Source organism: Centropristis striata, chromosome 16 (genome assembly GCF_030273125.1).
Source record: "Centropristis striata isolate RG_2023a ecotype Rhode Island chromosome 16, C.striata_1.0, whole genome shotgun sequence".
NCBI classification, from domain to species: domain Eukaryota; kingdom Metazoa; phylum Chordata; class Actinopteri; order Perciformes; family Serranidae; genus Centropristis; species Centropristis striata.
Window position 1 is genome coordinate 28,961,399 of NC_081532.1, and position 16,123 is coordinate 28,977,521.

The window sequence follows — 16,123 nt, forward strand, 5'->3', positions numbered from 1 at the left end:
CTTCAGTAATAACACCAATATCATTTTGGGGCTGTAACTAAATCAAATTTAATAACAGTATCAAGAGCTAGGAAATGTTTGGCAGTTTTGGTTGAGAAAATTGATTTTCAGATTAGTTGGCAATTCATTTCCATGGCATTTTCTACATTTTTTTTATATTTCTTCTGCAACAATCAGATTAGCCTTCACACAGACTCCAAGTAAAAATCTGTCTTAAACTAACAAAACAACGCAGCACATGCAGTCTTTCACATCAAATACATTTGATTTGAGGATTTACATGGTTTAAAGATTAAAAACAAGTGCAACAATGCTGGTGGGTAGAACTACTGGATCACTTTAAACCCACATATTTCAGTGCATTTGGTTAGTTTGTCGCCGCAGAGCAAACAACGACAAACATCAAGATTTTAAAAAAGGTCCAGTTAATCTTAAGCCACATACTGAGTGTTCCCATTTTATTTCAAATGCACAAGTGACATTTATAGAATTGCATGCAAATAAAGTCTTTGTGATTCAGTTAAATGATGACTTGCATCTTGCTCATCCCTGCAGAGTAGTATGGCAAAATAGACTAACAATATCACATATTTTGGCAATCTCAGTCTCACTAAAAAGCAAATCCATATCTTATTTAGTGTTAAATTGCCTGATCTGGTGAAATTATTGCATCCGGTATTTAGATTCTTTATTGACATCTAACTTGATATAAAAACCTATTCAAATAGACTTATCTGAGAGGTGGAGTGCCGTTTTAATGTTTTTATTGTTGTTCTTTATGCATAGCAACCAGTTTGCCCACACTTCCCTTTCCCTATCTTGCGGCATGAATTAAAGGCGTAGTGTTAACACTAATCTGCCTGTAAGTGTGTGTGAGAGATTCACAAAGAAATCTGGGTCAGTTAAAATGCAGCGAACAGCAGAAACAAGCAGCTGCAGTGTAGCATTAAAAATCCCAAACCGCTGACTATCCCTGACCTGAAAATATCTCAGGAAACAGTTTTAAGCCTTTTGTAGAAAATAAAAAAAATTAATTGATAAAAGTAAGTCAATCCTAAAACGATGTAACCTGAAGCGTGGAATAACTCTGTTTTACATATTGAATTTAATGTTGAGACGCAAAGTGATGAATCTAAAGTGTGGGCTTTGTTTTTCACGGTCCTGCCTTTGGATGTGTGTATAGTACCTGCTCTCAGAGCAGACGCGCCCTGACAGTTTCACACTCATGAGTTTCAGTCAGTGAGCAGGGCAGCCAGCAGTTCAGGGTAGTTTGGTGTCCCCCAGCCTGTAACAGGATCCCACGATGGTGCAGCGCAGAATCCTTTCCCCTGAACCTGTTCGTCCAGACAGCTCAGGTGACAGCCTTCAGTCACCTGGAGATTTAACCAGATCACGATTACAAAATATGCTCCAAACAGGTTTCCCTCCTCCCACGTTCCCGTGGAACTGTGGATTGTTTTAATTGGGTTGTAACCAGCAGCCATGAAACAGTGTAGCCTCGACATTGATAACATCATTGTACATTTACTGGAAGCGCTTGTTTTTGCCACTGACAGGCTCAGATCAATTCACTCATTATCTTTAACTGCTTATCCTCTGGCTGTGGGGGGCTGGAGCTGCTCCCAGCTGAGGCGGGTTCACCCTGGACAGGTCTCCAGACTATCACAGGGCCGACACAGACAGACAATCACGCTCTCATTCACGCCTACTGACAATTTAGAGTCTCCAATTAAACCTAAGTGAATGTTTTTGGACTGTGGGAGGAAGCCGGAGTACCCGGGGAGAACATGCAAACTCCACACAGAAGAGCCACAGGCTGGAGTTGAACCTGCGACCCTCTTGCTGTGAGACCACTTTGCTAGAGTGCTAACCACCACACCATGTGTAGCCCCAGGCTCAGTTTATTATTTTTCATATTTTTCATGGACGTATATTCATGGTGCTGAGTTGCAGCCAGCCACAACACTCCTGGTTGAAAGAAATGTCCCTTTGAATGATATATTTTGGTCACTGCAAGCTTTGTACAATCGTCATGGGTTTATGTTAACTTAACGCAGGTTAGTGGTCAATATTTTAAATACATACATACAAAATGAAATAAATATGGATGACATTAATCCTGAAAAAAATTGAGGCAAAAAATATATAAAGAACTGTAAATATGAATATATAGATGGTCATAGAGTGATGTCATCCATATCTATTGGGGAAATGTATTTATTATGAATTACTTAATATAGCCTTCATTTCAATTCCATACAATACAGTCTAATGTAATCCAATACAACTGTTCTGGCCTAAAATATTTTCTGAAACCTATAATACATTTTTGGCACTATCATAGGTGTCAATTAAATTATGAATGTTTTGTCATTGAGGTCATAGTTTATGGTGAATTATCAAATACTGTCTATGACCTCTATAAATACCTATAATTTAATTAACATATCTCTGGCAATGTCAACCAAAATGGAACATTGTCAATTGACAACATAGCCAATTCTACCTTTACCAAATGTATAGATACAGGTGTACCAAATAAAGTGGCGAGGTTGATTTCCCTCCAGTATTAACCTGACTTACATCAAACAGAGCTTGTCCTTTGAGCTGGTAGAGGCGAGGGTTGAGGAAGCCGAGGGCAGGCAGACCCTTCAGCAGCCGCTGGTCGTTGATGAGAGACAGCATGCCTCCGACCACAGGGGTCGACGCCTGGAAGGTTTATGGGAGACGCCATGAAGCATCATAGACAAACATATGCAGCTTTATAAGTTGCTCATTGGCTTGTATGCAAAACTGATAACTTCATTTAAGTTAATGAGTGTAGTGGTTTTAAGGTATTGCATGTAACAGAAGCTGTCATGAGTTGACTTTTTTCCAGTTTTAGGCCACATTGTTGAAGATTTTTAGTCGTTTTTAACTATACACATCGTCATCAGCAACCAGAGGAGCTTGTTCAGCGACAGGATGCTTCTCCCCAAGTGCTATACAAACATTTGAACAACTCCTTTGTCCCTTTGGCATTAAACTGTACAACACCACTCAGGCAGGCGGCAAATGAGGACAGAGGTTGGGGAGGAGCACCAGGCCTGATCCACTACACAATATCAACCACAACTTGGCTGTTTCATGCACGTTTTTTGCACTCATTTTTTGCAATGTTTATGCACTCCCTCACATAAATATCAGCTCGTACAGTATATCTTCTTGTATATTATATCCCTGTATTTATTTGTTTTGTCTTTTGCATTCTGTAATTTTGCACATTCATACTTGTTTTTAACTTTTATTCTATTATTTTGTATTGGTGAGGGATTAATAAAGTTCCTTTCTATCCATCATTGATGCCTCCGACCACAAAGGTTGACGCAGAGACTTGAACTATCATAAAGTGAGCAATCAAAGCAAATAATAAAGAAATGTAACTACACATAAATGGTTTTTGGACAGTGAAAATGTAAATACCTTGCTCATGTGTTTTGATTTCATTATTTATGTTTCTTGCTTATAGTTTTTTTTTTTATATATACCTGCCAATTGTTTTGTTCCTATTATTAAGAAAATCATTGTATAGCCATTTAACCCATTGAAGCCTGGAAAGCGGATACGTCGTTTTGTAGTATTTGTATAAGCTTTAGTGGTGGTCTGCTTGGCCCTGTTGGTAATCTAGTCTTGACAATAGCAACCAATAGATTTATGGATGAATTACCAAATGGGCCTCCTGGCCAAAACCCAAGGAGTTAACAGAGTCAGGAGCCTCTAAAAAACCCCATCTAATCAAATCTTCACCATATATTTATTTTGGGTTATTTCTGGTACAGGAACCTATTGCCCTTAAATCCACTCATGAATATTGCAAAAGTATTTCCCCATTTACTTCTAGTAGCATAATGTAAAACAGATATAGTTCCTGTAGATAGATTTAGAATGAAATGTCAGTCAGAAAAAGTCCCCTAAACACATATGAGAGCTTTGACACATGCTGAACAGTGTTGGAGAGCAGGTTCAAGAAACAGAACATGCTATTTAGGTCAGGGCAATTTGTCACTGTGCAAAACTGTCTTTTTGTTTTGCTGCCTTAACCCATTGAAGCCTGGAAAGCGGATACGTTGTTTTGTAGTATTTGTATAAGCTCTCAAATACTTTTTGAATTTCATTTCTACCTGCTACAGAGGCTGAAAAATCTATTATTTAGTAGAAGCTTTGACACTTCTGTTGAATTTCCAGAAAAACTTCAGGTTTTAGTGGCTTATTATAAAATCGCCCAGAGGTTTTACAGGCGTTCTAGGCGTCAATGGGTTAACAGTTCTATCACACTGTCAATGCTTTTTTCACTAAAAAGTATAAATTGGACAAATGTTACCGAAGTCCCAGACACCCAGGGGACGGGTACTCTGTTGATGACCACCCAGTAGTTATCGGACAGTGCAGCCAGGTCCGGGTAAGCCCTGCCGCTGGTGTTGAAGTACGTCTTAGGAGGGAGGGCTGCTGCTACGCTCTTCAGATATCCCTCCACTGCACTGGCCTACAAACACACACAACATAAATCACACCATCTGGAAAACTGAGCATTAAAAAAAGCTAATGACCTGACATTATTACCTGGTAGTCGGGCATTTTGAAGACGTTGCTGAAGCCTCCTCCACTGATGTAATCTGTAACTTCATATGTTAGCTTAAAAGGGTTCTTGAATGAGGTTCCTCCTACTGTAGTCACATATGGGCTGGGAACAAGAGACAGGACATAGTTGATTACTGTCCCCAAACATTGTTAGACCAGGGGCCAGATGTGTAAACAGAAACCATGCAAATCCCTTTTCCAGCATAGAAACTGGAAATAAAGGATATGTAACGAAAAGATATAACAAATTCAGGTTGTTTGCAAATTTCCCTTACTGATGTTTTTCAAGCTGCAGGAGAATATCAAGTGTGCATTTATAAACTTCCTTTCAATGTAGGATTTATAGTTCTTTTTATTTACATGTCAGCATCCAAAATTGTGAAGCACTTTGTGAAGTCAGTTTCAACATAAGCACTGAATGAATTATTGCCTATACTCTGAAGTTTAATAACAATAATGATGAGAATTTACTGCAATGAAGGTTGTGCAGAAACATATGATGAAATAGTGATATGGACACTACTAATAGCCAAAGTTGTTCAGTTGGAAAACCTCGCTGATGAGTCAGTGAAATTGTACTTTTTGCACAATTTCAAAACCAATATCAATTTTCCCGTCTTTGTTAACTACCATAACACAAACCATAGCATGAGACAAAGTATCCAGTATCAATTTGTGTGTTTTACCTTGATGCAGGAAAACTCGGCCTGAAAGAGTTTTGTTCTTTACCCAAATGTCTGCAGCCTGCACCGCTGTCACCTGAGCATGAAACAAAGAGATGGCAGACATCAAATACTGCAAGAGACACTCATCAGACTGAAGAGGTTGCGGATAATCTTACAGCACATCTCACTGATAAACTGACAGCCCTTGTGCAAACCTGTTTTTACAAAGTAATTTGGACTCAAAGGGTGTTTACTTAGAACAATAGTGGTGTGTTCATGGGTGTTTTCAGGTTCCCTGTGAAATAGGGTTTAACAGTAACAATGGAGCAAAGCCACAGCAGGTTGACGAGTCGCTAAAGAGAACAAGGCCGTCTCATTTTTGTCACATAATCAGCTCCCTCTAAGGTCATTACAACAGTTTCAGCTTGCAGTTCCCCATTTGTTTAAGTTTTGTCATCTGTCTCAGCTGAAAACAGGAATATGTTTTTTAACCGACAAAACTAGAGGAATTAGAAAGTAGACCACAAACTAGTGAGAAGTTGCAGCCTTGCACATAACAGGAGTGACTTTGAAAATCTAATTTTCAAAAGAAACCACCCTGAAGACAGACAGAGGCTTTTCAGATCATATTTGCTGACACATTGGTATCTCTGTGTGCCATGAGTGTTTTTAAGGCTTGTTTAATGTGCTACAGTCAAGGACAAAAATATTAGACCACCCTTGTTTCCTTAAGTTTCTTGTTCATTTTAATGCCTGGTACAACTAAAGGTACATTTGTTTGGACACATATAATGATAACAACAAAAATAGCTCATAAGAGTTTAATTTAAGAGCTGATATGTGGCCATTTTCATGGTTTTCTTGATAATAACCAAAATCATTATCAAGAAAACCATGAAAAATGGTTAGATATCAGCTATTTTTGTTGTTATCATTATATTTGTCCAAACAAATGTACCTTTAGTTGTACCAGGCATTAACATGAACAAGACATTGAAGGGAAAAATGGTCTAATAATGTTTTCCATGATTGTATATGCTTCCTCCTTACTGACCAGAAGCAAAGAGCAGAGAAATTCCCCTGATTCCAGCCTTCTTGAACTCTGTATTGATTCGTGTCATGTATGCAGTAGACAGGCTGTCTTCATCGTCTCCGTAGCTGACAGTGTGAACCCAGGGCAGGTCAGACATGTTGCTCAGCAAAACCATCCACTGGAGGAAAGGCTCCTGGGACTCATGGCGACCTGAAGGACAACAAGGAAATGAGTGAGCTTAAATGTGGGAGGCGAGGTTGTAACAAGGAAAGAAATCATCATGTTAATCACAGCAAGTATTACAATTAGCTTTCTGTTGTTTTTCTTCGCATGGTGTCAACTTGTTAGCTACTTAACGCCAGATATTCATTTTAAATTGTAATTGTGGACACTTGGCCTGCTTATGATTATGATTAACCCTCCTGTTATGTTGCTAGTCAAATTGACCCGTTTCAAATTGTAAAAATCTAAAAAAAAAAAAAAAAAAAAAAATAGTTAAAAGCATTTTTCATGAAAATAAAAATGTAAAAAAAAATTGTTAAAAATAATTTTATATGTAGGTCTTTCCAAGGTACATAAAAAGTTTTAACATGGATTTTTTTTTTATTAAAAAAAAGTGTGAATTATCCTCATTGAACCTTGAGAGGTAAAGAATGCCATTGCACTAAATATTGATTGAGATGGTTAGTAATGTATTGTGTTATTAATGAAATATAAACAATGTTTATTGGGATTTTTTAAGTTGCTGACACTTTTTGATAATTAAACATGCCCGGGGTTATTGCTGTTCCTGAAAAAACAAACATAAAAGGAGGGTTAATGTCTCAAGATAAAAATGTTTTTTAAAAAAAAGGGAAATAAAATATATAAATGTGCCCAATTAAATGAATGAGATCAACTATCATGTAAGTGGCCTTTCACAACCTACCGAAAAATACTAAACATGTATTCAATAAATATATATATAAAATAATTAGATCAAAATGAATTAGAACAAACATGTTGCAGTGCACTGTGAAAACCTACCAAAAACAACTAAACCTGTAGTCAGCACTTGGTCTATACCCATAACAAGACAACATGAACCAGTTTTATTAGGGCCTCGGGGCAATCACACCGAGCACTGGTCCCTACAGCAATAGCTGTAGGGACCAGTGCTCGGGGCGAAGCACTGGTAGTTTGATCGGGATCGGTGTGCTATTACTTTTCTCTACAGAATATGAAAAACTGCCCAAAATTTTGCATTGAAATTAATGGGACGGCCGGAAAGAAATGAGCGAAAATGAACAATAATTGGAGATTTTTAAACGTCTACTTCTCCAGCATAACTTCTCCATTTAAACTTTAAACAGTAGACAGAGGAAATGTTCTAGTTTGTGTTTGCTACAGGCAAAGCGAGTGATTGCTTTAACATGGAAAAACATTGGTAAACCAAGGATTTCACAGTGGTTTAAGGAATGAGCTTTATGTTTACCCCTGGAAAGAATTACATACATGCTTAAGAATAAACAAGAGGTGTTTCAAAGTGTATGGGGACGTTGTATAGGTTATATTAAATTAATTTAAATTTAATGAATGAACCTGGATCAGAATAATTATACCCTCTGCATATTTATATGAATGTAAATTTTCTCTACACTCATGTACTCTCTTTTGAATGGATCCTCAAGAACTCTTGTTCTTAAATAATGTTACCTTTGGCCGCAATGTTCATGTACATTTTCTTGTTTTGTATTTTTCTTGTGACCTATGTGTCATTTTCCATGGTTTTCTTGATAATAACCACAATCATTATCAAGAAAACCATGAAAAATGTCTAGATATCAGCTCTTAAATCAAACTCTTATTAGATATTTTTGTTGTTATCATTATATTTGTTCAAACAAATGTACAATTACTTTTACCAGGCATTAAAATTAACAAGAAATTGAAGAAAACAAGGGTGCTCTAATAATTTTTTCCATTACTGTATATTCAGCATTTTGTGAAAACTAAAATGTACATATCCCCGCCAGAAACTCGGGAGAAAGAGCACAGCAGTATTCATAACATAAATCAAAACCAGAGCCAAAAGAATGTGACACAATAAAAGTTTTATCTTGAGTATCTTCTATGTTCATAATCTGGTAGCTAAAATTAAAATTTGAAGTAAAATCTGGTTAATCTTCAAACCCTGTTTCAATGTCAATTTAATTCCTTAACTCCTTTCAGTCCTCCACACACAGTGTTGAAGCTTTACTCTGTCACACAGACCTGGATTGGTGAAGAACCACGTGGAGATGTTTGCCCCCGTGCTCATGATGTACTCTATGTCCAGACTGGCCTCAATACCGGCCTTTCCTGCTCCCTGAGTGCCGACGACCCGGTCCACCTTAGAGAGATGCTTGAAGCTCCTGCCATAGATACCCATGAACTCTGACAGGTCTGCAGGGCTGTAGTACTGCTCCAAGAACTGAAGGAGAAAACAACCAAGGTCAGAAAGTAAACCTAGCTGCTGTGAGATTATTGTGCAGAGGTGGGCAACCTGTGGCTCCGGAGCCACATGCTGCTCTTTAGGCCGTCTGCAGTGGCTCCATGTGACTGTGACAAAAAACATTATACGAAATTAAACGGTTATTTCTTTACATATAAATTTTCATTTATCATTGGTGTCGGGCCAAAAGCAATTTGTATTCTTTGATTGTAAAATTGTGTAGCTTATATAGAGCGTTACAACTTTTTTTTTTTTTTTTTTTTTTTTTTTTACATTTTAGTCAACTTGAATGTGCATCATAGCTTACGAAAGTCCGGCCCAGCGCCTTAACATCTACATTTAGCCAACTTTAAGTCTAGTTTTGAGTTTCCCTCGCTGGGGCTAGCTTTCAATTCCAAATCTCCTGAGGTATTACTTCAGTGTCCAGCCTCTCATTTGTACTTGTGACCTCGCAGAACTCTGACAAAATCATATTAATAAATAATTAATAGACTTAGTAGGCTGGTTTGCGGCTCCATTTCAACATTTTTTCTCTTTTTTTTGGCCAACAATGGCTCTTTTGTAAGTAATGTCTGCCGATCCCTGTTACAGTGGTTTCATATCAAACAGCAAACACACAATGTTTTATAATGAAGGGAGGGTCACACCTGAGCTACTGCCTGGCTGTTGTCTGGAGCTGTTCCCACATCAGCGGCTGTGAGGTTGTAACGTGCCCTCAGGACGGCGGGAGTCACGCCCAGGTGGACCCCTGCCTCAGACTGCTTCTGCTTCCTGTTAGAGGCTTTGCTAAGGTCCTGGCCTTTAGGAGGGAGACGGTGAAGCCCTCCAACTGTGGAAACACACACACACAAAAACATCCAGCAATGTCAGTACAGATCCTAACCTAAATATAGAGCAGTGACAGATGACAGCTATAGAACTCGTTCTCACCAAAGTCCAGGTGTTGGTGAACATCATCATGAACAGAGTACGGCGCTGCAGACCTCACCACAGACTGGCCGTTCCTGGTGTAACGTTTGAACTTGCTACCTGGAAGCAGGGTCTCTGCAACCCTGAATTCACAAAAAAAAAAAAAAAAAAACCAATATCTACAAAAGTCCTCCATCATAGACAAACATATGCAGGTTTTTAAAGTAGCTCATTGGCTTGTATGCAAGACCAGACGTTTTTTGGCCCTGTCGAAGAGCAGGGTCAAAAGCTTGGCTGCTGATTGGATAGACCACTAAGCAGGATGTGATGCAGGACTCAAGGCCACAACAACACTCGCCATTTTTAAAAGCAGGCGAAGTAGCGAGTAGTCACAACAATAATAATCGCCAATATGTATATGAACACAGCGACAAGAAGCACAGCAAGCTCTGCAGTTTCCATCTCTTTCCTTATTGTTTTATGTTTGGAGCGTCTCCCGTGTTAAATCCTTCACGTACGTGATGCCATGGTCAAAACTGTCCCCAAGTGATTATGTGATTATTCGAAAACCATACGTCGCCTTCGGAGTCTCGTACATTCCTCTGGGGCCTTTTTTTGTAATGGAGACACACCGAGTGAGCGACCATTTGAGACGGCGTGGCCTGAGACTTTCCCAGGGTCACTTTTTACCCTAATGGAAATGCGCCTATTGTTTCAGATTTTCAGTCGTTTTAACTATATATTTCAAACCAGATGAAGGATTTCAGTTCACAGATGTCTGAAAGGTCACATACCTGCCAAACACCATCAGAAAAACAGTTATTTTAACAGAAAGTTTGTTCATACAGAGCGTATGATGGGTTTAATCACTGGATTCATTTGTTTTGGAAAGAGGAGACTACAAGGAACAATTCAGCTCCTGTTAAAAACCTTCTGAACAATCAACGTTGAAGGAATCCCAACCAGAAGAAACTGACAGCAATGGTGGTGAAGACAACAACTCCCATGATCCCATGCTACAACACAGAGTCACGGTCTTTAATAAGCAGAAACTAACATATTATTTAACTATTGTCAGTAAGTAAAACGTATCAGAGGTTGGGTTAGGGAGGGTAGGGTGTTTTTTAAGATCCAATCACCTTAGCCTAGATTTATGAGTTTGATTTTAACAAATAACCACAGAAAGAGGAACAGTCTCACGAGATAAAAGCGTGGCCTTCACATGATTTATACACAGAGGGAAGTTGAGCGGAGAAGGTTCTCTTTTGTGTCTTAACTGTGTCAAGAGCAAGTAGATATCACTGCTGAGTAAGCAGAACAATGGGTTGCATAAAAAGATATGCTTACTCTGCAGTCATGGTGCACTGTAAAAAGTCCTGAGTGTGTACTGTCAGGCAGTTTGTAATCCCATGGCTCCGCAGCCAGTGATGCACCACCTTCTGGGTCAGTTCAGACGGACTCACAAGGGAGGACACTTCCTGCAGGGTGAGGTATTGACCTGCAGAGGATAAAAACAGGCCTCTGTCACTCTGTACAACCACAACTCCAAAAAAAGTTAGGTCGCTGTGTAAAATGTACATAAAAACAGAATGCACCAAATCAGGATGAGTGTATATACAGTCATGGAAAAAATTATTAGACTACCATTGTTGTCTTCAATTTCCTGTTCATTTCAATGCCTGGTTTTGTTTGGACAAACATACAATTATAAAGACAGAACAGTACAAGAAACACTTAAAATGTGCTGGAAAGATTAAAAAAAAACAACAACAAAAAAAAACCAAAGGGCCAATAAGCAACCCTCCCTCTTAAACCTATAAATAACTATACTTTACTTAAATTACAAAGCTAAATGAAAATTTAAAAATTCAACAAAAAATACAAACAAATCACTATGATAGGGATTTTTTGAGCTTGGTCTTAAATGTATTTAAAGAGGAACATGATTCTGTTTTTTTATGTCATTCCACTGCACCACACCTTGACAGACAAATGAAGATTTAGCAACAAAGGTCCTAGAGAAAGGAATATGCAAGTCATTCTTTCTTTTTGTAAGATGTGTATGATAATGAAAATGAAACTCAAAGTAACTATGAAAAATATTACGTAGAGATGCAGAAAGAATAAGAACCCCAGTTTGAGCATTAGAGGTCTTTGTCCTGTATTCAGCTGAATGTAGGTCCCAGCTTTTTTTTTTTTTTTTTTAAATCAGGGTAGATCATCATTATTAGATCCTTAATCTTCAGGGGTTTCTTCAAGACAATTATCTGACAGAGCCCTACCATATGCATATGAGTCAGGGTCAGACACGCGACGGAGGATCTCCTCCACCTGGTCGATGTTTTGCTGCTTCAGGGCGAAGGTCAGCTCCAGCTCCTCTGTGGGGTCAACTGGACCCACGTGAGTCCAGTCGTCCGGTATTCTGAGGAAAGAGGGAAAACATTTTCATTATGTTTTACTAAAGGAGACTTGCTTTACCCAACACTGTGAAACTGAATATATACAGTAGCTGCTGACCAACCATTTTGTGTCTGTTGTTGTGTCTTTTTTTTGTCATTTTGTGTCTTCTGTGTGAGTGTTTTTTGGTCATTTTGTGCCTGTTGTGTGTTTGTTGGTCATTTTGTGTCTGTTGTGTCTCTTTTTGATCATTTTGTGTATTTTTTTGTCATTTTGTGTCTTTTTTTTGTCATTTTGTGTGTTCTGTGTCTTTTTTGGTCATTTGTGTCTTTTTTCTAATCATTTTGTGTCTTTTTTGTGTGTCTTTTTTGGTCAGTTTGCGTCTGTTGTTGTGTCTCTTTTTGGTAATTTTGTGTATTTTTTTGTCATTTTGTGTCTTCTAAATTTAGGTGTTATTTTAGTGTTAAATGAAACTTGGTGCAGTTAAGGCTTCCAAGACAGCCGTATATTAACAGCATACATTACATGACCCTTAACTCTCCTCTTATGTTGGTTAAAAATAGGTTTAAAATAAAACAATTGTTAGAAGTATTTTTTCATGAAAAGAAAAGAATTAAAAATGTAAAATAAAATTAAAAAAAAATCAATGTCATGTAAAACTATTGTATATGTAGGTCTTTCCAGTGTACATTAAAAAAGAAGTTTTAACATTTTTTTTATGAAAAACGAATGAATTATCCTCATTGAACTATGATCTGTGAGAGGTAAAGAACACCATTGCCCTAAATATTGATTGTAATGGTTAGTTATGGAGTTATTAATGAAATATAAACAATGTTTACTTGGAGTTTTTTCATTTCTGACTTTTGGATAATAAAACATGCCCTGGGTTATTGCTGTTCCTGAAAAAGACATAACAGGAGGGTTAAAACATCAGCACAGAGATAACAGGCCAAAAGTAGGGCTGTAAAGTTTGGAAAAAAAATATATATATTTTTTTAGACCGATATTGCAATTGATATGATTCACGGTATTGGGGGGGATAATCATTTTTTGCACAATTATTTTCCCTTGAAAACTATATTAAGATTATTATGGTGCGTTTTGTGAGGATCTGTACCAAACAAAGATTTTTATTTGTCTGTAAAATATATTTTGTGCATTTCTGCAGCACAACAACACACAGTTCAGAAGGGTATTTAACAACTATTGTGCCTCCTGTGATTTGAAAATTGCTCTTATCCATATTGCCACTTTGATTAAATTCCAATTACTTGTTCAGCCCTAGCTTGGCAGTTTTCCAGACAAATAACCCACACTCCTTATCCAAAAATATATATAAAGGTTTCCCAATTTATATACATCCTTGCTGCACATTTGGGCTGTCAAGACTGGTCTTTATCAATGAAAAGGAATCAATAAGGTTGGACTCTCAAATTTTCTAAAAAGGGTTTAAACAGGGTGAGATATTAACTAAATGACACAGAGTTAAGGGAATGGCTCTTAAAGTGGATTTGCTCACAAGACATCTTGGTCATATTCCAGATATCCACTCCAGACCGACGAGCTGAATAACAAGGAGATGGAGAAGGTCAACCTGGTGGAAGCAGAAACACAGCACAGTTATGTATAACATTTAAACATGCAGTGATTCAGAAGACAGTCTTAAGAATATAGAAGCTAAGAGACTTAAATGCAACAACCAGAAGGACTCTCTTTTCCATTATATGTGGGAATGCCCGCAGACAATCAGTTTTTAGAGAAAGGTGCTGGATCTAACTAGCAAGATTATTGGTAAAGAGATGTATCTGAATCCTTTGATCTCTAGCCATTTTTCATGGTTTTCTTGATAATTATTTTGGTCATTATCAAGAAAACCATGGAAAATGGCTAGATATCAGCTCTTAAATTAAACTATTATCAGCTATTTTTGTTGTTATCATTATATTTGTCCAAACAAATGTACCTTTAGTTGTACCAGACATGAAGACAATGACAATGAAGTGGTCTATTATATATATATATATATATATATATATAAAATATTGTTTTCCATGACTGTACAAATGATGGATGACTTATGTAATTACCTGACAACTTGTTAGCAGTAATATTATTTAAATTCTGTATTTTTTGTATTTGTTTCAGTATTTCCCTTCTATTGTTAACTTCTGTTTCCCTTCTTGTGTTAACTACAATACTGTTCTGCATACACATACTTCAGGGATGGGCAACTGGAGGCCCGGGGGCCGCATACGGCCCGCACCCTCACTTGAAGTGGCCCTCAGTACAACTACATGCATTTCTGCATGAAATCTTAAAAGTGCAGTGTAAAAATGCACAAAATTAGTAAGTGGTTATTTTTTTATTTGCTTCAAACCTTTTGTATTCCTATACTGTTATACATGCATTGAGCATGAAATATGTTAAGTTACTGCACTGTAAACATATTTAAAATTGCAGTTTCATCATACCTGGTTAAGTGCACGGTCCTACGTGTGGCCCTGTGGTAGTGTCGATGAAAAGTGTGGCCCTACCCAACATTTAAGTTAACCAGTATGAATCATAATGGAATGAAGCCAAGAACAAAGTCTCTCAATGTGACTTCGTAGGTCAAATACACACATTTATTAACCCACAGATACAAACGTAAGAAAAAGGTATCTAACCATTCTTAATTGATAACAAGAACACAAATTATTTGTTATAGTAGCCTTAACGTATTGTTAACACTTTGACCCGCTATGTTAGCCGGGCTGCTATCCGTCTGTCTGCTCAGCACAGCCGCTAAAAACATACAATACAAAGTGCGCCACGATACGACACACGTTAGAAAGAGTAAACGTTATCTAGCTTCTTTCTTTCCCATTTATCTCTTCAAAAATGCACAACTATGAACTTATTTATAGCACTCACAGTGTGTTCATGGCTCCTCGGCTGGTTCAGGTCTGAACTCAGCTGCTGTCTGCAGGCTGTTATAGAGGCGCCGGTCACGTGACACGCCTTCACGTGATTTTGTTTTCATTTTCGTTTTTCTTTTTTTTGAGTGCATTAAGTTTGTTCTGAACGTGGATGTATTATTCAGACACATTCAGCTTTTCTTTTCTTTTCTTTTCTTTTCTTTTCTTTTCTTTCATTAATTTGTATTTGTATTTTTTATTCCATTTATTTGTATTTAATTTAATTTTATTTTATTTTATTATTTATATATTACGACGGAGTACTAGGGCCACATTTAGAAAAATAAATTAATTACGAGATTAAAGTCGTAAATATTTAATTAATTACGAGGATAAAGTCGAAAATATTGAATTAATTACGAGAATAAAGTCGAAAATAATTAATAAATAACGAGAATAAAGTCATACATAATTGGAAGGCTGTTCTACTTAAAACGGAAGTATGTCTAAAATACTGCGGAATAGATGCAATTTCTTGTATATTACTCCTTATACTTATGATAATATGATGCTGATGTGTCAAAATATTTAGTATCTCCTTGTTTGTTAAACCTATCTTAAAGTACATTTCTACGAAATGCTCCACGCCCCTTATTTTAACAACTCTCCTCTAATTTATTCAATATTTACGACTTTATTCTCGTAATTAATTCAATATTTAAGACTTTATTCTCGTAAGTAATTTAATATTTTCGACTTTATTCGTGTAATTAATTCAATATTTAAGACTTTAATCTCGTAATTATTTTTTTTTCTTCTAAATGTGGCCCTTATACTCCGTTGTAATTTATTTATTTTTAAATAAAAAGCAATATAACGTCAATATAACAACGTTGATACTAATAGTACCTGTATATATTTTTTAATTTAATTTTTGTCTTAATAATTCTGTTTTATTGTATTTTGTGTCGGGGGATTATTAGACCACCCTTGTTTTCTTCAACTTCTTGTTCATTTTAATGCATGGTACAACTAAAGGTACATTTGTTTGGACAAATATAATGAAAACAACAAAAAATAGCTGATAAGAGTTTAATTTAAGAGCAGATATCTAGACATTTTCCATGGT

At 37.0% G+C, this 16,123-nt stretch overlaps 1 protein-coding gene across 1 annotated transcript; it reads right to left on the reverse strand.

Moving 5' to 3' along the window:
* Window positions 1–275: 275 nt before the first annotated feature.
* Window positions 276–15,078, reverse strand: tpp1 (tripeptidyl peptidase I). Its single transcript, XM_059353396.1, has 13 exons — window positions 15,011–15,078; window positions 13,617–13,691; window positions 11,980–12,119; window positions 11,045–11,195; window positions 9,719–9,840; window positions 9,436–9,617; window positions 8,569–8,767; window positions 6,337–6,525; window positions 5,304–5,376; window positions 4,600–4,720; window positions 4,361–4,522; window positions 2,584–2,709; window positions 276–1,373 (listed from the first exon to the last, which is right to left on the reverse strand). Exons 1-13 carry the CDS (start codon window positions 15,019–15,021, stop codon window positions 1,233–1,235), a joined length of 1,692 nt encoding a protein of 563 aa, XP_059209379.1. The 5' UTR covers window positions 15,022–15,078; the 3' UTR covers window positions 276–1,232.
* Window positions 15,079–16,123: the final 1,045 nt, after the last annotated feature.